Source organism: Podarcis liolepis (genome assembly GCF_965112155.1).
Source record: "Podarcis liolepis genome assembly, chromosome: 13".
Lineage (NCBI taxonomy): Eukaryota > Metazoa > Chordata > Lepidosauria > Squamata > Lacertidae > Podarcis > Podarcis liolepis.
The window spans coordinates 24511140-24535468 of NC_139573.1; the positions used below are offsets into that span (position 1 = coordinate 24511140).

Genomic DNA, 24329 nt, shown 5'->3' on the forward strand with positions numbered 1-24329 from the left:
TGGTTATTTTGGAGGACTATAGTGCAGATGAACTAGAATATGCAGTTTTTTAGATATATAAAGGACCCACAGAGGGGAGGAGGGAAGTCCTAAGATTCGGAAGAATCTTGATTGATTTTAAAATTTAAATGTGATAAATGTGTGATTTGTTTTGTAAAAACCAATAAAAATTATTGGAGAGAGTCTTGGAAATGGCCTTTTCCTTTTTCTCAAAACATGGAGTCCACAGTCACTTTCTGCATTTTGAACATGTTATTCCCAATACAGTAAAAGGTTTGGTTTCGTGTCCTCTATTTTTCTTGTTCAGTCAGGCCCACATAGCTGATTTGAGGTAGGCATGTGTATGGTCAAGGCTAAGCTATTAGGACTTTGGAGCACACCTTTCAATTATTATTCCAAGAAAATCCCCATGGTCCTCTGAATTACTCAAGGCTGTAAATAATACTGACACACCATTATTCTAAAACAAAAACAAAAAAACAACAACAATCCCATACTGTGTATCTTGTATCGCCATTGGCCATTTGAGGAAGTTTTGTATTTGGCTTTTATGGGTGCTTAATGCTTTGTTTGCTTTATATGCTGCTTAAATAATCTATTTTATGAGGCATTTACTCCATAAATCTCAAAGGAATATTCTCTCACACTTCATCATAGTTAGCAGGCCTCAAGGGGAGGAAAGGCCGCTGACCATTTTCATGTGCTTTGGAGGACAAGCCAGAACAGTTGCTCACTGCAGTCATGGAGGGCAAGATCTTAAAGGCAAGTTCATAGATCCACTTGTGGCCTCCATTTGCTGTGCCAATGGAATTCAACAGAAAAGGAATAAGGATATAAAATCTTTGGACAAATTGATTCCCTCCCCCATAGACACTTGTGCTAAAAATGTAATAATTATGAAGGTGAATTGTGGACTTATAGAGATATATTAAGTTATACTGAAAATGGGTATAAACTTTATTTTTTATTTTATTTTTGAAGAAAAAGAAATTCAGGAAAGACCTGGTATCAGGTTGGTTTCAGTATCACCGTTATATGATTTTATATGACAAAAATCTTATTTCAAAATGAGGTTATAAAATGCTATCAGAATGGGATACTAAAGATTAATTAGCTAAGGCAAGAATGATACAGTGGGGTAAAGATTTAGGTCATAATATTGATAATGGCTTCTTGGGAGAAGTTATGGAAAAAGCATATGGAATTTACTGCTTGTTATACATTAAGAGAAAACTCTTATAATGATGTACAGGTGGTATTTAACACCAAATAAACTGACCAAGATGAATAAAAAAAATGACAAAATTATCATAGAGAAGTTTTTGTGATAGATACAAGATATAATGCCGTAGAAAAGGTTTGAGTAGAACTCCTAAAATGACTCTTACTATATAGAGCTCCAGCCTATATAGAAGGGAGGTTTAGGAGGAGTTTTTCAACCTTTCCAAATTGTGCTATTTAGCTAGGAGAGAAGGAACATATTGGGAGAGGGTGGGAAGGAAAAACTTTGCCATCAGTCACTTCCAGATTGTATTTTCGCAGAAGGGATTCAATTGCACACTAGAAATTTAGGTTTTCAGTTACAATGGATTACAGTGCTCTGTAGCTCTGATGCAATAATAATAATAATAATAATGCATGAGAGAGAGGCACAAAATGTGGTTAGGAGACTGTCAGTGACGTGCACTAAAAAGTGTGAGTATGGGGACAAATGACTGACAGGAAGGCATGTAAATGAGCACAAACGAGGATGCTTATTCTTGCACTTCCCTGCAAACAAATCAGAACAGATGCTCAATAAATAAAGATCGGACATCGCCATAACCTCCTCATATGCTTTGTTCAAGCAAATTAATGCTCAATAAACAGGTCGTAAGGAGCCCAGTGTAGTTTCTTTTTTTAAAAAAATCATTGCATGCATCCCCCACCCTCATCCCTTGCTCCAGAATACTGTACATTTTTATTTATTCAAGCAGATTCTCTTCCCACCTTCTTTCTTTTTTTATATAAAATAATCCTGACACCTCCAGCATTTGGTGGTTGTTGTTTTTAAGCTGACACCTTCATTCTGTAGGTCCTGGAAATCACTGACCACAGATCTTTTGTCAGGCTATTTTTTTAAAAAAATGCATACAAATATACTTCTGCATACCTTGGAAATATATTGAAGATGTAGAAACTACTACCGTATTATTTGGTGGCTCTGTTCCTCCTCTAAACTTAGAGGCATCAAGCCACCCAAGAAAGTTTATGCTATAGTAAAATAATGTTAAGTCTTCAAGGCACCATGAGATTCTTTAATATGATTTAGTTGAGCTCAAACCCAGGAACAGACAATTTTAGGAATTAGTTTCCAGTTCTCAGATGTTCAGAAACAGAAAATCTGGTAAAACTTATTTTTGCACCATTTAAAGGACAGTCAGCTTACGGCAGTACTACAGTTGTTCTAGGGTTTTTTCCTGTTTTTTTTTAAAGGTATGTGAAGCAGCAGCTTTTAAAATTGTTGACAAGGATTGCATTGAGAACACTGATCACAACTCACACAAGCACTGAATGAAGCGTTAGTTGTTCCTCATTTTAATTTTTATTTCCAGTTTCAAATTTTCTACAAGAAAAACAATAAAAAAATAGAAAACTCTAGAAGTTGTCAAGCTCCCTGACATGCCAGTTCACTACAGAAACAGGGCTCTGTTCCTGGGTCACTACGGAGATAACATACTGGCACTGGGTTTGCTTGCTTGCTACGCACACAAGAGACTGTAGCACCTGGTTGCTATGGAGACCAGGCCCCAACACAGGTGCTTGAAGTCCCCTTAGGCCAAGAGTGGCTGGTGCGGCCTGCCCTGCCTCTGTGGCACTCGACAGGGTAAACAGGCTAATGGAGACAGGGCTCCTGTGTTATTAAAGGGGGGATTTTGAAAGGGCCAGCTTCTCCCGCCATAGCAGCAGCACCACGGAGAGGGAAAGCTGTGCCCGCAGAAATGCTCCCCTTTTTACAAAAACGGTATACACCACAGGTGTCTTGTTCCCTACGGGGCCTATCAACCCTATGTTTGTGCCAACAATGAGGTCCTGAAAGGGCCCAATTTCTCAGACAGTGGCACTGATAGGAAGCAGCATCAAGCCCAGAACTGAGGCGAGAACAAGGCATTGGAATCCAATGGACTCCAGCCACCTCACCCCAAAACCCTGTTTGACTAAAAAAGACTTTTAACAGCATCGCTGCCCCTTAACCAATTCCACACCCCAGCCGTTATCACAGCTTCTCCCTTCTACATCCCAAGGTTGGCACTTTTCCTGACAGGTCTTCTGTACCGTTAACAGTTCCATGACAGAGAAGATCTGCACCTCTTGAATTTCCGCCTGCCTCGCTGCTGTTAAAGACACAGAAACCTGTTTCCAAAAAGACAACCCTACTACCTTCTATTCTGACGCCTCTCAACAGATGGGTGCATGACCCTGTCATTTGTGGAGTGGCATCTTACTAGCTGCCTCTTCTGGTCTCTGCACGTCTATACTACAAATGTAAACAGGTCTGAAATTGGTTCAACTGTCTTGTGAAGCTGCCTTTTATTGCGCAGGACTATTTATTGATCCATCAAGCCCCATGTTTTCTGCTTTAATTGGCTGTGTCCATTCAAGGTCTCTGGCAGCGGCCTTTCCAAGCCTTGCCTCTTTTGGCTAGAGATACGAGGGACTGAACCTGGGACCTTAATGCATGCAAAGCATGGGCTCTACCACTAAGCTAGGGGCTATCCAAGACCCTCCCCGTGAACTCTGGGAAGCGTAGATTCGTAGGGTGCTTGAGAATTCTTTATTAGAGATTGCTGCTTCATAGAAAGGAGCTACAGTTCCCAGAGCCCCTTGCTTGAGAGCCGCCATGACAGTTAAACAGGCTCGAAACTGGTTTATATATGCAGAGTAGACGTACTCAGGCCTGCACTGGCTCCAGCTGCAATTCCATGAGGCCTTGGCCTGTCTTAGATGTCTCCTGGTGTGGGCCCTTTTGGACCTTGGGGGCAGGCAATTCATCCTCTGCTCTTGGCTCTTCAGAGTCTTGCGACAGGTTCTCCCAATCTTGGTTAGCTGGTGCGGCTCCAGGAGAGAGGCTGGCAACTATTGCTCGATCGGGCGTCCTCTTCCCACGGGGCAACTCAGGCCGGGGAAGCTCTCCCTGGTCTTCCGAATGCCAGAGGTTCTGAGGTTTGGTCATCTCCCCTTTTGGACTTAGAGACTCGGGTGCTTTCAGCTGGGGGCTCTGGGGTTCAGGCAGCTCCTCCTCCGCCACCCCCCGGGGTTTAGGGGCAGTGTGAGAGCAGCGGCGGGTTCGGGCTTTCCGGCTGTGGTGGACTTGGAGATGTAACTCCATGAGCTCCGGAGCCGAGGTGGCGAAGGGGCAGAACTGGCAGCGGTGGAGGGCTCCTCCCGCCAAAGCCGGGCGCAGCGACAGGTCCAGGGGCTGGAAGTCGGTCTTCCCGTTGAGCAGCGGCTTGCGGCGGGATGGGCGGGACCGAGCTGCACCCAAGCTCCCGAGAGACAGGAAGGGCCCGTGGCTCTTGGCGAGCTGCGTGGTGGGAAAGGCAGGGACTGCGGTGGGAGCGAGGGGGATGTGGCACCGTTCCAGCGTTCCTGCCGCAGCAGCTGCTGCAGCCGCAGCACTCTTCTGCTCCCGATGATGGCGCTGCAAGTGGTACTTGAGAGAGCCAGACTGTGTGCCAGCATAGTCACAGTGAGGGCATTTGTACGGGCGCTCGCCTGCAAGGAGAAATGGTAGAGGCAAGTTGGGAAGGCAGCGAACAAATGCAGTTTCCTAGACAGTTGACTTTGGACCTGGCAGCCCTTGGTTCAAGCTCCACCTCTGAGGCAAACTAACCGAGGGACTTTACGTGAATCATTCTCTCTCCGTTTCTCCAAACTATAAAACAGGAATAAAGGCAACCTTGCAGAGTTGTGCGAAAAGCATCAACCATCTACTGTGTGATCTTCAGTTCAGAATCTTACTATTCACCCAGTGTTTAAGACACATGGGAAAGGCCCCACTTCAAGTTCTACCTGTTGAGGAGGTTAAATCAATGAATAGGCAGAGCAGGGCCTTTGGGTTGTGGCACCACAACTTTGCATTTCCTCTCTAAGGTGGAGAGCCTCACAAGGTGTCACTGCACAGTCTACTGCCAATTAAGGCCATTGGTATTGACTTGAAGGGATCTTGACAGCTCAGTTCTATAAAGAAGAACCATAATCAGAGCAGGTCAAAGTGTCTGTGAGGAGCCTTGATGCATCGTTGTACATAAGGGAGTCTCGAAAACAAAAACAGAAAGGAACCAAGACATTAACGTTTTGGCTACCAAACTGGGATTTGGTTTTTCTAGGTCATTAGTTTCCCCTCCAAAATCCATTTAAAAAGAAAAGTTAGTGCTACAAATATGCAACTCCAAAGAGCCTCACAAGGAATGAACAGACAAAATATGAAACATCCTTGCAAATAAGTCGGTCTGGTGTGGTGAATGTTTTCAGTCCCCTGCAAGGAAGCTCTCACCAGACCAGCCACTGTCTCTTAGCCTAACCTACCCTGCAAGGTTGTTGGGAGAATAAAATGGAGACGACAACTACGTATGTGAGTTACCTTGAGCTCCTTGAAGGAAAGGTGGGATATAAAGTGGAATAATAAATAAATAAATGCCCCCCAAAGTTGTTAGCTCAAAAAAACATTTTATCAGCCTACTAATCTAGTTTACCATTTTAATTGGTAGTTTTATACATAATATATATTTGTTTGTGCTGGCTTTTTGTAACCAGTTTTGAGGATAGGCAGCCTAAACTGAGATCAGCAGAGAATGCTGCTCCATGTCTCCACTTGTGCCACTGCTTTGCATGTCTGGTGAAAGCAAAGGAACAGGCAGTACAGTTGCACCTTGGAAGTCGAACGGAATCCGTTCAGGAAGTCCATTTGACTTCCAAAACGTTCAGAAGTCAAGGCACGGCTTCCAATTGGCTGCAGGAAGCTCCTGCAGCCAATGGGAAGCTGCAGAAGCCCTGTCAGCCGTTCAGGTTCCAAAGAACATTCACAAACCGGAACACCCACTTCCAGGTTTGCGGCGTTCGGGAGTCAAAAGGTTTGACTCGCAAGGCGTTCGTCAACCAAGGTACAACTGTACAGAGGTCTGAGCTGCCTCTGATGGTATCAGGTTCCACCCGTGTGGTGTGCAATGCCTCTGCAAGATACAGAACTGGGGGGGGGGGGGGACCTAGCAAGTACCAGCCTTATTGCACATTTCCACCGGTTTAGGCAAACCCTACCCCACTGTTGCCGCATCTTGATCTTACCTGTGTGGACACGGAGGTGCACCTTTAGATGGTGGGAGGATCTGAAGGACTTCCCACAGAAGGGACAGTCTTTCCCAGTGCCCCGCCGGGAGCCGTCCAGGCGCGACTGCCCTTGCATGTCTGGGGAAAACACAGCAAGGAGGGAAGATTTTTAGTATGAGGGGACTGCAGGGTTTCTTGACCTTTCTCTATATGCTTTACATATGGATTCTCTGCCCCCTTTGCTCTTCTTTAGAGCTACAGAAACATAGTTTTAACCCCCACACACACATCCATAAGTGCCACAGGTGTCTCACTTTTTCACCCCAACACAGACCATGCCTTCGAAGACAACCATGACAGCTACATTGCAAGGTCTGGATCTGTACCTAATTTGTCACCTTTGTTTCAAAATGTAGCCCAACATAGTATCTGCAAAAAATGATGACTGCTCTAAACAGGGGTGGGTGGGTTGTGAATTGAAAATAAACACCAATGACAGAAGATTGGCTGCCTTGGGTAAAGATTACACGGAATGCTTTAGAATAATAATAATAAAAAAAACCATTGCAACTGTTCACAAACATCACACACACCATGCAGTGATGTGTCAAAAAAATGGTGGCGTTTTTTTATGTTTTTTTATGTTTTTAGAGATGGAAATAGAAAAATAATCATTTGTGACAACAGAAGTTGACTTTGATAGGTTGGTTTGATTTTTAAAAAAGAGATATTTTGTTTGTTATATTAACATCTGACCGTGTTGTCATCTTTTCCACTTATTTTTTCTTAGTCATATGGCGCGTGTATATATATATATATATATATATATATATATATATATATATATATTTGCTTTCGTAGATTTTCACGGGTACAGGAATGCAGGTTTTGGTGTCTTCGGGTGTCTTCCCGTGTAAGAGTTGGGGTGTCTAGGCGACGTTTCGACGAGGTCTCACTCGTCATCTTCAGGTTGGTGCTTTCGGCTTCTTGTTACTGGAACAGAGCAGGATCTCAGTGTTTGAGTTCCTATAAATACTGTTGAGGGGGTGTGGTGTATAGCCTCCAACGTTCTGGGCAGAGAGGAAGTTCCCAGGTTAGTGTGCCTTTTCTTCTTTTGTTCCTTAATTACTTGAGGGATATCTTGAGTGATTTCTGGAGTGATATTCTGAGTACCACTTAGGTGGGTCATTAAGTGTGGATTAGTTGCTAAAGCTTTCGTGTCTTGACCTCTTGAGCTTGTGAAGAGTTTTTCTGAGAAGATGGCTGTACTGCACTTAGTTGTGCTCTGGCTTGGCTTCGTGTATAGGGGCGAGGCACAAAACCACAGCTCGCCCCTATACACGAAGCCAAGCCAGAGCACAACTAAGTGCAGTACAGCCATCTTCTCAGAAAAACTCTTCACAAGCTCAAGAGGTCAAGACACGAAAGCTTTAGCAACTAATCCACACTTAATGACCCACCTAAGTGGTACTCAGAATATCACTCCAGAAATCACTCAAGATATCCCTCAAGTAATTAAGGAACAAAAGAAGAAAAGGCACACTAACCTGGGAACTTCCTCTCTGCCCAGAACGTTGGAGGCTATACACCACACCCCCTCAACAGTATTTATAGGAACTCAAACACTGAGATCCTGCTCTGTTCCAGTAACAAGAAGCCGAAAGCACCAGCCTGAAGATGACGAGTGAGACCTCGTCGAAACGTCGCCTAGACACCCCAACTCTTACACGGGAAGACACCCGAAGACACCAAAACCTGCATATATATATATATATATATATATATATAAATTGACTGGAAAAATTGATACTGGACCCTCATACACCAAGTCAGCAACATGGTTTCACATTGGCTTGCTTCAAACAAACCATAATTAACATTAACCACAACTTGCCAGTTTAGATGACAAGCTGTGGTTAGGCAAAAGCTTTCAAACTCATCCTAATGGAAGAGCAGAAGAGGGAGAGCACGGCCACAAGACCCTGAGGCTCACTTCAGCTCATTCACATCACTCCAAACTATGGTTTAGCTCAAACTTTTGCATGAAGAAGCGAGGGGTGGAAAGCACAACTGCTAGTTATTCCATTCCAAGTTGCTAGGCAACCTCGCCATGCTTCCTTCCCTTCTCTTTCCTGTAAAAGGTTCTGCCAAAGGACAGAAGAAGTAATATTTGTGGGTAGCTGAAAGTGAGAATGATGGAAGTATTGGGTACTTGTCAGTACTGAGGCCCAAGTTAGCTGCCTGACTGTTGGTTCATGCTGGTCTTGTGGGGAAGAAGAAATGCACACACAAATGCATAGAAAGCACAAAATGAGGCCATGATATTTTTGGAATGGTGAACATGTTTTAATGCACCCTCAGGTGGAAAGAGATGGAATTTACTACACTAAACATAATAACCTCAAAGCCTAGTTTCCAATTATTCTAAGCAGTGTGGTAAATCCCAGCTTTCGCCACCCGAGGGCATATTTAAGCAACACATCCACCATACAAAAATGACATGGTAAAAATCACCTCATGGCGGTGACACAGCATGTGATTCATGCCTTACATTTTTTTTAAAGAGCTAAACAATGTGGCAGACTTGAGAATTAGGACATTTCTACATCATAGGCTTAAAATGGCTTAATAGCCCTTTTCTCTAATCAGGAATTGGTAGGAACTGCTGTTCTGTGGAGGGAGGAGTTACAGGTTCCCGAAAAGTTCTCAGAACAATTATCACAGTTCCCCAGGTTTACTGGGGGAACAGCAAAACAGTATGGCTTCTAGAACAGTGAAACAGATATGCATTTGTTGTGCGGATATGTGCTTTGAAGGAATGTTGTAAAACCACTTGGGGAAGTATTTATTTGCATCAATGCAGTTTCTTTCCTTCAAGACACAGAGTTTGAATTTTCCTCATGCAGAATCTGGGTGTGGGTGCATGTGGGTGCTTATGCAGAAAGCTACAAGGTCTCATGACACCAACATCCCCTTGCCCAAACTTGTTTTAACTGGGAGGCAGAGGCGAGACACCGTACAATCATGCAAAATTGTGCAGAGCAGTGGGGAAATGTTTCAGTTACACCAACTAATATTTTGAATACTGAGAGCTATTGTTTGGGTATCACAGAACTCTTGCTCTTTCTGAGGTAAAATTTGTAGATAACTGCATGCCAGGCTTGTTGCCCTTCCCAGAATTCCACGCATGGTAGCTTTACAAAGTTTCTGTTAGTTGGTTTATTTTGTATTTTATATTATATGCACTCCGTTGTTTAGACCAAAGTGGTGTCCTGTAGATATTTAAGGACTACAGTTCCCATCACCCCTGACCACTGGGCCAAGCTGGATGGGGCTGATGGGAACTGGTGTCCAAAAGCAACTGGTCAACTCCATGTTGGCTATCCCTTTAGGCTAGTTACTTAAATGTTTTAAAGAATTTAGTAGTATCCTATTTGGTGGGATGCGCTCTGATATCCAATGGCATCATCAGCCTCCTGTGCAGTTCTGTTAGAGGGCTGGAGGAAAGGTGGACATCAGTAAGTACATGGGTCTTGCCCTGCTTCTGCCTTGGATGCTACCCAATAGTGGCAACCATGTCCCACCACACAGGCCGCTGCTAAACATCATTATTTTAAACATATGGTTTTGTTAAGCATTTTCCATCCAGTATGTTGCTTCCTTTGCTGGGTTTGGCCTACCGATACAATTCTATCAGTTTATTCCTGACCTTTATTCATATCCATCAACTGGACATATCCCTTAATCTCTTCCTCCACCCCTCACACATATCCTTTTATAAAACAAAGGGGGAAATGCAGTTTTCAGCTAAAAGCAGCCTAGCTATGGAATGTAACCCACCCACATCCTCATTTTTTATTTTGCTAGAGGAAGCAGCTCAAAAGCACGGGTTGGTCTAGAATCTAAGGTTGCTTTGTGATATGTGAGACCCACTTTGGTAGCCCCCACAAAAAAACAACCACCCCCAAATCCCAAAGCAGCTATGCTCTGCTTGTCCATACTTGCCCTTTTCCTCCTGGGTCAGCAGAGACGGACTGGTGTTGGCTGCTGTGGAGGCTCTGACATTTGTGGGGAGCCAGTGTCCTGCGAGAAGGTGAGAGCCCAGCGACTGCCCCTTGCTCCACTCCCTCTCTCGGGACAGGTGGCTCTGTCGGTGCAAGGCCATCTGTTGGAATGTGCCGAAGGTCCGGGAGCAATCTGGGCAGCGGTGGCTCCCTCCTGGGTCCTCTCTCACCAGCTTGGAACCTCCTGCGTAAGAGCGCTCCCTCCACTGCTGGCCACTCTCCACCGCCCGAGCCGTGGCCTGCAGCCGCTCGGCGCAGCTGGCGTCGCCATAGCCCAAGAAATTGCCCGTGCTGGCCTTATCCGTGGGCCGAGGGGAGAGGAGGGAAGGGTAGAGGGCCTCGCAGCCGACGAGTAAGCTTTGGGCGGACCGGCCTGGGCCGGGCCCTCGTTGTTCACTCTGGAGGCCTAGCTTGCTGAGATGAACCTTCATGTGGTTCTTGAGGAACCACGGCTCCTTGAAGCCACGCCCACACACCTGGCACTTGTGGTCAAAGGAGTCTTTGTGCTTCCGCATGTGACCCTTGAGGAACCAGGACTGGGTGAAGGCCTGGCCGCAAACCTGGCAGCGGAACTCAGTGGGTGCAGCGGCTGAGGGAGCGGCAGGGGCAGAGGCCGGAGGGGCAGGCGGGGCAGCTGCGGCGGGGACAGGGGCAGGAGGGGTGGGCAGCCGGGCGGCCGGGAGCCCATGGGCTTGCTGGTTGTGCCACTGGAGTTCCACCTCCTGGGCGGCGGCAAAGGAGCACTGTCCACACTTGTAGGGCTGGTGGAGGATGCGGAGGTGGCGGTCCCGCTCGCCGGCGGTTCGGAACTTGCCCTTGCAGAAAGGGCAGCGGAAGGTGGGCAGGGGTGGAGGTGGAGCAGGGGCAGCTTGTTCTTCTTCCTCTTCCTCTTCCTCCTCCTCCTCTTCCTCTTCCTCCTTCTCCTCCTCCTCCTCTTGCCCCCGCAAAAGCGCCCGCTCCTCCAGCTCAAGCAGCAGGCGGCTCTGGTGGCTGAGGCGGGCGCGGGCCTCGGGGCAGTGGGAGCGCAAGTGGAGGCGCAGGCTGGCACGCTGCCCTGCCCGGTGGCCGCAGTAGGGGCAGGTGAGAGGGGAGGAGCTGGTGTGGATGCGCGTGTGCAGGGCCAGGATGCTGTTGAAGCGGAACCGCTTGCCGCAGATGGGGCACGGGTAAGGGCGGGCCTCACCCCCAGGTCCCCCCGGCCCGTTGGAGTAGCGTTGCAGATCCAGCTCCCCGTTGAAAGCCAGGGTGTCCGCTCCATCACAGGAAGAGGGGGAGGAGGATGGGGAAGAGAGGGCCACACTGGCTGAGTGGGCAGAAGGCAACTGGTAATCTGCACCCTGCAGGAACGAGAAGGAGCGGAAAGGCAGTGGAAGCCTCAGCATGGAATGACACACACACACTGCCAAAAAAAAATCCTCTTTCACACCACTGCTGTTCCAGTGTAACTAAACAGCTCACTGCTGGAGAAAGGAGCGAATGAAGCTAAATCTTTATGCAGAGCAGCGCTGGCCAGGCAGGCAGCCTGCAGACACCCTTCCCTGCTACTGCTTCTCCATGCAAGCTCCTAGGGGAAGCAGACAAGGCCATCTATGTTGCTACGAAAGCAGCTTGCAAACTAGCAGCTGATAGCACAGCCACGTGGTATTCCCTCATATGAAGGCCAAGCTCCGCTTGTACGGGCAAGGGGTGACTCAAGTGTCTCTTCCAGCAGGGATTAGGTGCCCAAACCTAATCCTTTGCCACAGTGGAGGTTGCAAAACTGAAAGCCAATCAGTCTATAGGTTTGCTGCAAAGGGACGTCATGCTGAGGGAGCTTCGCTGGGAACCCAACAAGGGGAAGAGCAGGAAGACCCATTGCTGAGACTAGAGATAAAGGAAACATTCTCCAGAGCTAGGCTAGTAAAAGAACCTTGAATGGCCCATAGGCACCAAAGGAGAAATGACATTTACAACCCCAGAATCTTTCTCTGGAGTTTACCCCAATTGCTGGCTTCCTCTGCCCCAGCAGGGAACAGTTTTTCCCTCTTGAATGTGATGGGGAAATGGTGCTTCATTACATTCCAAAAGACTCTTTGACAGGAAATGAGCTTCCTCCTCCTTTCAGTTTTTGCCCATTCTCCTGTTCCTGCCCCAACTGGAATGCATCCCACCCCCATGCCAATTGACACCAACTGCCCTGTGGGAAGGAACAAGAGCTTACGAGGCAGGTGTAAGAACCTCCTCTCATAGTTGCCCATGGGAAGCCCGTAAGAATGCAGATGAAAAAGGCATTGGAGGCTTCTCCTGTCCCAGATGGACCATCCTTCCTCACCCCAAACAAAAAAAAATCATACCAAATGACACCAGCTGCCCTGTGGGAAGGATCCTGATGAACTGCTATGCTAGGATACTATTTGGCTATAATTTCATTGCTATATTTTGATTTGAATGTAGCCTGCCTGGGAAGGATTTGTATCAAAGGCAACAATGCAACAGTGTGTGTGTGTGTGTGTGTGTGTGTGTGTGTGTGTGTGTGTGGCCTCCCCTATTAAAAGTAATTAAGTCACGTCATACCATTACATCCATTAGAGGGCGAATGGAAGTAATTTTTCTAGGCTTTGACTTTCAGCTTGGAAAAAATTATACAAGATCTTCCCATTTGAAGGGGTGGGGGAGAGATTGGAGAAAGAAGATCCTACTTTCCAAACTAATTCATGATAAGCCTGGGAGAGCTTACCCATCTCTAGCTGAGACTGTGGCTGACATGCAAGGGCATTTAAGTCTCTCTCCTAGGCAGCCACACCTAACTCTGGTCTTCTGGCTTACCTCCATGATGCTCCTGATCACATGCTTCAGTCGTTGATTGGTGAAAGGGCAGCACGTAGGATGTGACCTGACATCTCACACCTGATAGGCAGGTAGGCGGGAGCATGAGCTGCAGGAAAGGGGAGAAACGGAAGGGCTTTAGCTCAGAGGTCAAACATCTGATTTGCATACAGGAGGTCTCAGGTTTAATCCTCAACATATCCAGATAGGGAGAGGAAACACTCCCTTGTCTGAAACCATGGAAAGCAGCTGCCAGCCAATTCTGAGCTAGATAGGACTTGGTATATCAGGCAGCTTTTCATGCTTCTACTAAAAAAAGAATTTCAACAAGAAAAGCTCAGGCCTTCTGCGCACAGTTGCCATTTTGCAGTGCTCACTATTTGACGAATACCATTAATTCTTCATTCACAAGGACTTAATCTGTGCCACATCCAGAGAGCTATCTTGGCACATTTCTGCTGCCGAGGCTTAACCCTGGAACTTATACAGTGTAGGACTCAAGTACCCCTGGATTTGCCCAGGGTGCATTTTGCTCACCACTGAATACGTAAGAGCAGGGAAGGGAACTCTGCAAGTTGGGACTCCCAACTCCCATTGACCGCAGACAGCATGACCAATGGGCAGTTGGGAGTTTTAGCCCACAGCGTTGGCAAGACCACCATCATGCTCTCCAATCCTGACATAAGAGACCCCAAACATCAGGGGAAGGGGTTCAAGTGCAGAGAGATTTGTTGACATGAGTTTGAGTATTATGTTGTTGTTGTTTAGTCGTTTAGTTGTGTCCAGCTCTTCGTGACCCCATGGACCAGAGCACGCCAGGCACTTCTGTCTTTCACTGCCTCCCGCAGTTTAGTCAAACTCATGCTGGTAGCTTTGAGAACACTACCCACCCTAATTTCCACATGCAATGTGCATGATTTAAGTTGGATTTAACCTGTTTTAGGATCCAGAGAGTGAGGTGAGAAAGTTGTAAACCTTGAACTGACAGCACAGTGGTCCTTATTCTATCTCTATGGGACAGAGCCTTTGGAACCTTGCAAGTATTTTGCCCATGTTGTGTCTCAGACCAACATTCCTGGGGATGCTAAAGCAGGACTGGTCCAGCAGTAAGATGAAGGAAGCCAAGCAAGATAATACACTGCCAGGTTGCAATGGAGATTTTTGTCTGTCACGCAGCTTAGTGCCTCTGAAGTAAAAAACAGGGCGTAAGCCATGGCTTCTCTTCACTGCTGCCCCTCCTTTGGCCCTGCCCAACCTCTCTTTTCCCACCTTCTGCAGCAGGAAATTATTTCACCACCCTGCAAGCCAAAAGAGAGAGTGAGTGGCAGGAGAAGTGTGGGAAAAGCCTCAACTGCATCTTCTTTCACTGCAGAGTTTGTACAAAGTCTGACAAGAATGCAGGGAAGGGCAAAACATCCCTGGGGGAAATTTATTTCCTGATCTGACTGCCTGTCGAATCCATCAAATCTTACCCCAATGAATCATCCAAAGGAAAATTTGTGGGGTAAAGGTAGGGGCGCTTGGTTTGGCTCAATGGATGACCTCAGTGGAGTCTCTAGCTCACAGGCTGGGTGCATCCCTTTGAGACCTCCCATGCAGCCTCTCCTTCTGGGCCCCACACCCTCAACTTCTATGCTGACTGTGGAGAGCTCATTGGAGGAAGGAGTGGGATACAAACAGGCAAAGTGTGTGTTAACAACTCCCATACCATGAAATGTCTCTCAATGCTTCACGGTACAAGTGCTTGCACGTAAAACATCCCATTGTTTTTGCAGAGTTCAGCAGAACATGCACCCACGGCTCTGAATAACAGAAAACCTACGCTTCCACAGAAGCTAATAAAAACAGAAACACTTGGCTCTGCAGTTCATGAAATTGAAATGCATAACTCTATAGGGTGTTCTTCGGGCTTCTGCGAGCACCATTTCAAGATATTCCAGCTCAAAAGTAATAAATTGGGATCATGCATGTAAGAGACAGGGAAAAAACAAAACAGCAGTGCTCTATACCCTACTCCTTTCCCGACAACCATTAGTTGACCTACTGTGATGTCAGGGAATGTTCACAAACATTCAAGTGTCCAGGGGTGTCTGCTTCTGTGAGAGCAATTAAACTTTGGCTGTGAGGAACATTTTGCACAGAGCAAAGGACAGTAGGGGCGAAAAGCTCTTGCAGGGTGGGGGAATACAAGACAGAGTGGCTAAAGGAAAGGAAACGGGGGGCTAGGAAACACAGCTCTAAGGGAGAGAGGAGAAGAGACAGAGATGTGAGAAGACAATGCCAGAAGTAGAGGAGAAAGATCAAGCAAAACTGGGTGGGGATAGAGGAACTGACACAGTGCTGGTTGCCACCTTTTTTTTAATGACAAGAAGTTCCATAGCTTTATTTTCCCTCAAGTCTAAAATCCTGATGATGCAGAAGACAAATGCCAGGGAACTAACTGCACACCAAGATACAGACATGTGATATGCCCCAATACCATAAGCAGGTGTGGTCTGATCAACATGTTTACCCAAACCTCGCTCCCACTCTGCCTGAGGCAAGGCTGTCATCTTCTACAATTCTATGCATGTGGAACTCAAGCTATAATTTATGGCAAAAAAAACACCCCACAAAATATGGATTCTTTGGAACCTCCTTTCTCCTGAAGCAGATGCAAACAAGCACAGCCCTCCTATCCTATTTCTCTCTTTCTCTCCCCACCAGAAGACAATAACTGGAGAAAAGGGGAGAGAAAATACGGTTACTTTCAGAGGGTTGCCTCCCAAAAGTACTCTGGCCTACATCAGGCTTTGAATGGTCACTGGGCAAGGTGTCCTTACTGGGCCGGTTTCCTGTGTGGGTTCACCTCCCCTTCGCTTGCCTTCTTCCTTCAATCCACACAGCAGCCGAAAAGCTGAACAGGCAGCCATGGTTAGGAGGAGCATCAGTGCTAAACCAGGGGGCTCTAGGGGCTGGCAGTGGGCTCCCTGCTGGGGTGCGGGCTTTGTGAGTGCCCAGCAATGCCTATGTGTCAGGTCTGGATGTGGCCTCGTCTCAGGAGTAGGGACCTTCCTCAGGCTCACATTCTCCTCTTTGCAACCTCAGAGTTCAAGGACACATTCCAGTCACACAAAGCCACTCAAGGAGGGTGTGAAGCAGAGCTGGTGCCAGGTGTGGCCTGAGGGGAGGGGATGTGGTTCAGGGGGAAGAGTCCCAAAGGGCCAGGCTGACACTTGGAGGGCCACATTTGGCCCTGAGGCCTACGGCTCCCCACCCCTGCCTGTAGATTGCAGCAAGTGGTGGCAGTGGGGTAAGGCTAGCTGGTGAGGGAGGTTGTGTTTGCGGGTGTTCTCCTCTCATTCCCTGCAATAGTTTCCTCCCTGGAAAAGGAAAGAGAAGACTGACAAAATCCTTGAAAAATTGGCTCTGCCAGAGCCCAGCTATTTAAAATATTTTACCAAGCTCAGTATGTATGGATGCATTCAGGGAGCCAAGTCAAATACGTGATGACTGTAAATATCATGTTAGGAATCCAGGAAACAGGATGAGCGGCTGGCTCTTCCTACTACTTATTCCCTTGCTCTGCAATGGGCCCTCTACACAGTTTTCAGACATGCCCTGCTCCTACAAATCCCACAACCCTAATTCAGGAGGAGCCAAGAGAGAGAGAGAGAGACTTACAAGTGCATTTATGCAACAGTTGGATTAACAAGTCATTTTATTTTATTTTTATTGCACTTTTGTTGCCCTCCTCCTCAACTTCAAAGAAGCTCGCAGGCAGAGAGTACCTGGATTTCTTCCTGCCTTTTTATGAACACAAGTCCTATTGGCTGAGAAATGGTACATAGCCCAGAGCCAAGCAGTAAGTTTCACAACTGAATGAAGATCTGAACCCAGGTCTCCACAAGCCTAACTCTTTAAACACTACACCACAGCAATTATCCCATTCCCTCCTCCCCAAAGCCTGTAGTTTTGTGAGGGATCTCTTTAAAAAGAAAACAAAAAGCATCTTTTGCACCCTCACCCAACTCGCAACTCCCAGATTTTTTAGGAGCAGTCCTAACTATTATAGTGACATAAATCCTACAGTGTCTTCAGGATCTGACCCATCCAGTCTGATTTGGAATTAGAGCTGGGCTTAGGGCTAATTTGATTATAAAGGGGTTGGAGCTGATAGTAGGTTTGATCTGGGATCTTCATTACAGTGATTGGCTTGGGATATGACCTTTCTCTTTCCCCAAAGCAGTAGCCTTCAATGGGATGCAGGACTGGTGTGGTGAAACAATCCCTGCGCAAATTGGGTTAGGAGCTCACCAGACTCCACTGTCCTTAGAATAGCAGGGATGGGACAAAGAGGGTGCTCCCTTGCCAAACCCCCTCCATGATGTCATTGCTCTTGCCGCCCTCCACGTTGAGGGGCTGAACTTCCGCCGCAGGGAGCCTGTTCTATTTGTGTTGGTTCCCCACAGAATTCAGATTTCTGATCTTCCAAGGACTCCCAATCACACAAGGGAGCCTTCACATGTTCAACAGGCTCCCCCCATTGCAGGGTTCAGCTCCCAACACCTGAAGGGCTGTAGGCATGGTGACACAACAAAAGGTGCAGCACTCTCTTGCTCTTCCCCTCATTTGATTGGGGGGGGGTGTTTGAAGAGGCCCATTTTCTGTGCATAATAAATAACAATCCTTTGCCTGTGAACCAAAGTGCCTTTGTGTTGTGTTCTCTGGTCAGGCCCACCAAACTGATATTGTGACCCACACTCTTAAAAAGGGGTTCCTCACCTCTGCTTTAGGTTACATCACTACTAGAACACTGTACAAACACTCAAGGCTGCAAGGATCTCTGATGAACTAAGCACAATTGATGCATCCCAGCTGGCTCTTAAGCCTCCCAGATCTAGGTAACAAAACACCGGCAGAATCGTAAGATAGGATCCTGCATTAATTAATCTGAAATGAACAACCACCTCTTGGTTCTGTACTCACAATTACAAGCAGGAACTGGAATCTTCACTTCAACCATAAAAATGAAAAACCAGCCCGTTAATCACACTGATTTACAGAAACAATAGGTTGGTTAAATCGTGTAAAGAGGTAGCAAGTCCCAAGTACATCACTTTAAGTGTGTGTGCCTTAAAACCCCCGCACTCTAAGGAAAATGTCCAAATGCAATTTTACAGCTTGCAAGCACCTTCTTAGAAAAGGAAGCAGCTTTGATTTGTGCAGAAGCCAGCAAAAAAAAGGACTATAACAAGAAGCAAGGTGGTCCAAGGCCTGCAGATTCAAAACAGTCGGCTTTGGTGAAGGGGAGGGGGGGGGTAGAAACCTTAGATGACATTCGCTGTAGGTTTGGCATGTGTGAATCAGAGCTGTGAATTCATAGTTATCATGTGACACCCCCCTCCCCTCCGGAAGGGCAACAGACCTCACAGAAGAAAAGAGAGCAACTATGAGAATCGTCTGTCTGGAGTTGATAGTCACACTGGAAAGGCAATACTTTTCACAGAACTGGCTTCCTGTGCACGTGGTTGAATGCTTCCTGCACCTACAAAAGCCAGCAGATCAGGGAGGTTCGGCTTGAGCTCTTCATATCTAGTTCCCTTGCTGAAAGAAATCTTTTCCTATGGATGGACATTCAGTCTTGCCACCTACAATCTGGAGTGATGGAGCCCAGGAGCAGTTTTGTCAACACACCTGCTGTTTATAGAAATAATTCACAGCTAAAGACATGTGCCATAGCACCTGGTAGAAAAAAAGGAGATTATAACCTTTAACAAATAAAATTTAACCACAGCATTCATGCAGCATCATAAGATTATGATGTGAACAGCACTTCTTCCTTAATCCTGCAACCATCACCATCATTAGTAGCAGAGGTACAGTGGTGCCTCGCAAGACGAAATTAATTCGTTCCGCGAGTTTTTTCGTCTAGCGAATTTTTCGTCTTGCGAAGCACGGTGTCGGGAAAGTTTTGGAAAAGCTTCAAAAATCACCAAAGTCTTCAAAAACCTCAAAAAAAGGCTACCACACCACATTCTATGAGTTGCTCCTCAAAGTCAAGTCGCAACTGTATTAACGGTGTTAAGAAAAAGGAAACAAACTTGCAAGACGTTTTCTTCTTGCGAAGCAAGCCCATAGGGAAATTCGTCTTGCGAAGCAGCTCAAAAAACGCAAAACCCTTTCATCTAGCGAGTTTTTCATCTTGCAAGGCATTTGTCTTGCGGGGCACCACTGTAGTACTAATAACCGTAGTAATATTTCTAGAATCCCTTTAAAAGCTACACATTTTACATAGAAATAAGCCATAGGCTCTATCCTCAGGTTTAGTTAAGACTTCTCTGGGAATGCACTTCACTTCTGATGGCAACTGTGTATGTATGTATCTTTCACAGTTTTTACACTCTCTGTAACACAGATGGCAATTCTTATCCCAAAGGAACCATGGTATCCTTAAAGCTTCTTAGGGGACCTCTACTCTACTGCAAATTCCTATTTGTTTTATACCAGTTTAGCTGTCAAAGCTCTCGAACTCCAGGAATCATGGGAATTGCAGTCTAACAAGAATACAAACTTCTGTTAGAGAGCCCTAGCATTCCTAACAGAACTACAGTTCCCAGGGTTTCTGGGACAGGTGGGGAATAGCATGACTATTTTTAACAGTTTAAGGCTGTGCTGGAGAAATGTCCTCATTACTCAAGGACAGCAACCCTTCAACTCTCCATAAACACTGGCCTGTTACGGGTTCAAGGGGTGAATCAGGGGTTGAAGGAATTGAAATGAGATTTGACAACCTGTGACAAAATCAGAGACTCTTTGACTCCCATGTCATCCTGGGCTAACAGGTCATGTAAACTAAGATAGGGTTGTGATAGCTGCTAGGTGGAATTCAGTGTGCCTCAGAGCAAATTTAGCAATCTTTGAATGAAGCAAGAGTGAGCAGAGACTCCCTGGAATTCTTTGCTTGTGTAGACGAAGAATATTATTTCAGAGTAACAAACTCGGGATAACATAACTTTGTATGAACAAGCCCTAAAATGGTTCATATAGGCTGAGTAAGGCAGCAATCATATGAGAAGCATAGAAACATTTCTCAGATGGAAAAAAAGACTCTGCCTTGCCCAACTTTTTATTATTGTCTGCAAGTGTTCTGTGCAACCTGAAAGCTTGCCATCTAGAAAGTCTTACAGTTTACCATACTGACTAATTATTTCCTTGCAAACGCTCTTCAAAAGAGGGGACACTTGCCCAATGGGCAGGCCTTAATCTTGTTTGTAAGTCAGCCTCTGATAAGGCAGGTCTGCCCTGTATTCTCATGTGGTGGCAGGGAGGGAGAGCTGAGGGTAGCTTGCTGTGGCTAGTGTAAGAGACACTCTGCACATCCTCTGAGGCACTCTTTTCTTTGTTATTAAGAACTAATAACAGAGTGCCTTGAACGATGTGCAGAGTGTCTCTTACACATGATTGTGCCCGGAGGCATATAAAAACAGGTTCTAACACTAAGCCGTGATTTTGGAACAGCACACCAGGTACTATCCTGACACCTTTATTATAGAACATTCTGTTGCTTATAATGGTGGGTCTAGTTTGCAGAGAATTACGGGCCTGTTCTTCCCCTAGGTATTGCCAAAATCAAGCAGGAGGCCTTGTTCTCTTGCAGCAATGCAAGGCTGGTGGTATTCATAAGCCTGCATAAAAGATAGCTGATTCATTTTGGCACCTTGCCATGCTGGGCCTATAGCAGTACCCAAATGACTAATCTTTTTTTTAAACACACACACACACACACACACACCATGAAGTCTTTTGGGCCTACTCAGTATTAGGGAGGCAGACAGTCCTGTCTTGCTTGTTTGTGCATACTATGGGGAGGGAGAGGTACATGATAATAGAGTGCAACTGTACCTAACGGGTGGTGTGTGTGTGTGTTGGGTGCCCATTTAGTCTTATTCAGAAACAAACAAGATGGCTGCTTCTTAGGGGAAGGCACCCTAAGGAAAAACGGGGCAGCTTTTCAAGGTTCCCCTGGGTCCCAGGAATAGGGATGGCGGCTGCCAGGCCTCAAGCCAACTCCCGCCAACTTTGAGGCCACGATGGAGTATGGGGGGAGGAGAGGGGGAAATATATCCATGGGAGCAGGCCAGTCCCCTCACTCACACCACAGCCCCGCTTTGGCGTGTGAGAAGAGACAAGAGAGTGACTGTCCCAGCAAGACACAGAGCTGCCCCCCCTTCCCGCCCCACACACCCTGAACAAAGGGAGCAGCTGCCTAGCAAATGCTCCAGTGCACATTCCAGTGGGGGGGTGGGGGTTAGGATGAGTAAAGGGGGCTGTTCCAGTGATTAAGGGCTACCGAGTCATCACCCTTTAGACACCCCTCTCCCCACTTAAGTTTCAAGCTTCTGAGAGTCATAACTTAATAATCTTGGGTCATTACATCGGAGGACAGCCCCCCCCCCCCGCGTGCGCATTCCATTTAGTGCCACTGAAAGGGTACAGAAATGTGGGATTGTGGGACAGCTCGGAACAACCCTTACAAAGTATGTGGGGCGGGGAGGGGGGTTGAGGGAGAGGGGGATGCCCTAGAGATGGAGTGAGAGCATGGCCCTCTGGCCCTCCTCGCTGCAGCACCAGCCGCGACACACTCCCGCCCCACCGCACCCCACCCCGCCACCCCTCATGGCTCCGAGCCACCTGCTATAGGAACCCCCCTCCTTTCCTCCCGCAGAAGCGACTTCACCCCAAATGGCCCCAACGGGCCCACCCCCCGCGCCACATTTCCCCCTACTCCGATTTCTGAAGCAGAGCCCCCCCCCTTCTAAGTTGCAATCACAGTCACGTGGCTGGGGAGTTGCGGGGGGGGGGGGAGAGAGAGAGACGACGAGGAATAGTGGGGCTGGGGGTGGGGAGAGAAGGATCTATTAGAGAAAGACATGGAGGAAATCGACCGGGTCATTCGGGGATAACGAAGCCTGAGGCCGAGGCCGGGCGGTTTCCGTGCGCCGCCCAGGCGGTGCGCAACCCCACAGCTTGGCCCGGTTGCAGCCCCGCGGCCGGGTGACTTGCCCCCCACCCCACCCCGCGACGAAGATCGGAGCCCGGGCCTCGCTTCCCCTGCTGCCATGCACCTGCTCTGGGAGCCCCGGGGGTGGGGGAGAGAGAGGAGAGCCGAGTGGTCGGGCGGGTTTTCTGGGGAGGGGGGCGCACGGTGGGCGGGCGGACGGCGCGGCGCAGCGCAGCTACTCACCAAGGCGCACGGCGAGGCGGCGCGGAGGAGGAGGGGGGCGCTCCGGGGACCCGCCGCGTCGTCGGGGCTGGGCCGGGGCGAGCAGCCTCCCCGCCAGTGGGGCTCCCCCCTCTCCTCTTCTCTCCTCTTCGCCTTCCCTCTCTCTCTCACTCTCTCACTCTCTCTCCCTTCCTTCCTCCCTCCCTCTCTCTCGCTCCCTTCCTCCCTCCCTTCCATTGTACGGAGCCGCAGGCAGCGGCGGCGATTTGCATTTCTGAGCCTTGCGCGGCGAGGGATTGCCCGGCTCCATTGTGCGCTCTCGCTCGGCCGGGCGCGGAGGGGGCAGCCCTTCCCCGAGGGAGGGGGGCACTCTATGGGGAGAGAGAGTGAGAGGAATATGGGGAAAGAGGCACGCTGCGGCTAGAGTTGCCACTGCTGCCTCTCTGCGCTCTGCTAGGCCGTGGATTGCAAAACGGAACGAAAATCGCCACGGGAGTGGAAGCAAGCGCTGCCCCGGCACGGCGAAGGGCAATCTGGATCTTCCTTGCCATGGTGGCAGGGAATAAGTAGGAAGAAGGGGCACTGTCTCAACGCGGGGGGGGGGCAGCGGGAAGGGAACAGTGTGGGATTAAACCTACCCCATTAAGCCCCTAGGAAGATTGCGCCACGAGGATGGGTGGCACTGCCCTGGCACAACCCAAGTTGCCTGTGCATCCTAGTGGCCTGCGGAGGGACACAGCCTGCTCTGTGGGCGATGTTTGGGGGTGGGGGGCCGGTCAGTGATAGTCAAGAATTTGCTGCCTGTGGTAGAGCCAAGCACACAGGGGCCATAATGGAAGTAGATTAAGAGCCACTGTGTTGTGGTGGCAGGATGCTGCTCTGCTGAGCCAGGGAGGGGGGAGAGCAGGGCACCATCTTGGCACAGACAAGTATTGTCTGCTCTGCTGTACACTGGTGGGTGGGCGGGAAGCCTGACGCAGTCTGCTCTTTTTGGTTGATGGAGTGTCATTGGCAGGGGTGGGTGGGGAGTAGCACACAGGCCTGGCACTAGCTAGACACAGCCTAGCTTTGTTCTGTGATGCCATGATAGAAAGGGGATGCTGGGTTGGCATGGCCAGCTTGGCAGAGCCTGTCCCTATCTATACAGCAGTGCCATGGCAGAGGAGGGTACTGTCTAGATTAAAAGCTTTTACGGATTTACAGCTAGCTGTTAAGAGTTGAGATCCTGGCACTGTGAACCATTTTGTGGCGAGGGCATGTGCCCAGTGGCATCGCCTGCTTTGTTGGATTGTGGTGATGCCAAGAGACAGGGAAGGGCAAAATGCTAGCCTCTCTCCACCACCAAACCATAGAGGGAAAAGCAAGGTCTATGGGCACCGACAAGGAGAGGAAGAGCCGGGCTCTGTCAGGCTGCGTTTGCAGATAGGCACGCCTGGAATATTGGTCTCAGGCATGAGGCCTGCTAGATGGGCCTCTCACTGTTTAGCCACTCAGGTCAGTTCAGGGAAAGCGGGTAGGAACAGGAACATTCTGGTTGCCTAGCAACTACAGGTCAGGTTTTTATCCACCTCCTGTGTAGGCCTCAGAGAGAGTGGGAACAGGAGCACACAAGCCAAATACTTATAAGGACAGGAAAGCAGTTGGGGGAGGGGGCTGTTTCAGCCTGGCATTGTTTCCCTCCCCTTATCAGGGTATGGGTGGGGGGAGGCTCCAGCTAGGGCAGGCTAAAGGGTAAATGGCAGTATGGTGAAAATGACCCTTGTGGGGAGGGAGCATGGGGATGAATGAAGGACCTCACTAAGCACACACTGGTGTAAATACACAAACCAGCTAACCTTCCTTCCTCAGTGAGCTATATGCCCGCATGCGTATATCTGCAACCTTAAGCAAGTAGTCATTGCTTTTAAAGGAGTTGGTTGAAGAAAGCCTTTTCTCCGGAATAACCTCCT

At 48.0% G+C, this 24329-nt stretch overlaps 1 protein-coding gene across 2 annotated transcripts; it reads right to left on the reverse strand.

Annotated features, from left to right (window-relative positions):
* Positions 1 to 2565: 2565 nt before the first annotated feature.
* Positions 2566 to 24324, reverse strand: ZNF219 (zinc finger protein 219). Of its 2 annotated transcripts, none has more exons than XM_083472288.1 (5): positions 23019 to 24324; positions 13176 to 13284; positions 10312 to 11707; positions 6325 to 6444; positions 2566 to 4755 (listed from the first exon to the last, which is right to left on the reverse strand). In XM_083472288.1, exons 2-5 carry the CDS (start codon positions 13179 to 13181, stop codon positions 3932 to 3934), a joined length of 2346 nt encoding a protein of 781 aa, XP_083328414.1. In that variant the 5' UTR covers positions 13182 to 13284; positions 23019 to 24324; the 3' UTR covers positions 2566 to 3931. The 2 variants fall into 2 exon arrangements, with proteins under 2 accessions (XP_083328414.1, XP_083328413.1); XM_083472287.1 differs by lacking the exon at positions 23019 to 24324 and adding an exon at positions 22402 to 22983.
* Positions 24325 to 24329: the final 5 nt, after the last annotated feature.

Coding starts and splice junctions, on each gene's coding strand:
- ZNF219 (XM_083472288.1), bottom strand. Junction 6,445..10,311: donor GCTGACCCAGGAGGAAAAGG/GCAAGTATGGAC, acceptor TGTTTTCCCCAG/ACATGCAAGGGCAGTCGCGC. Junction 4,756..6,324: donor GCACCTCCGTGTCCACACAG/GTAAGATCAAGA, acceptor TTCTCCTTGCAG/GCGAGCGCCCGTACAAATGC.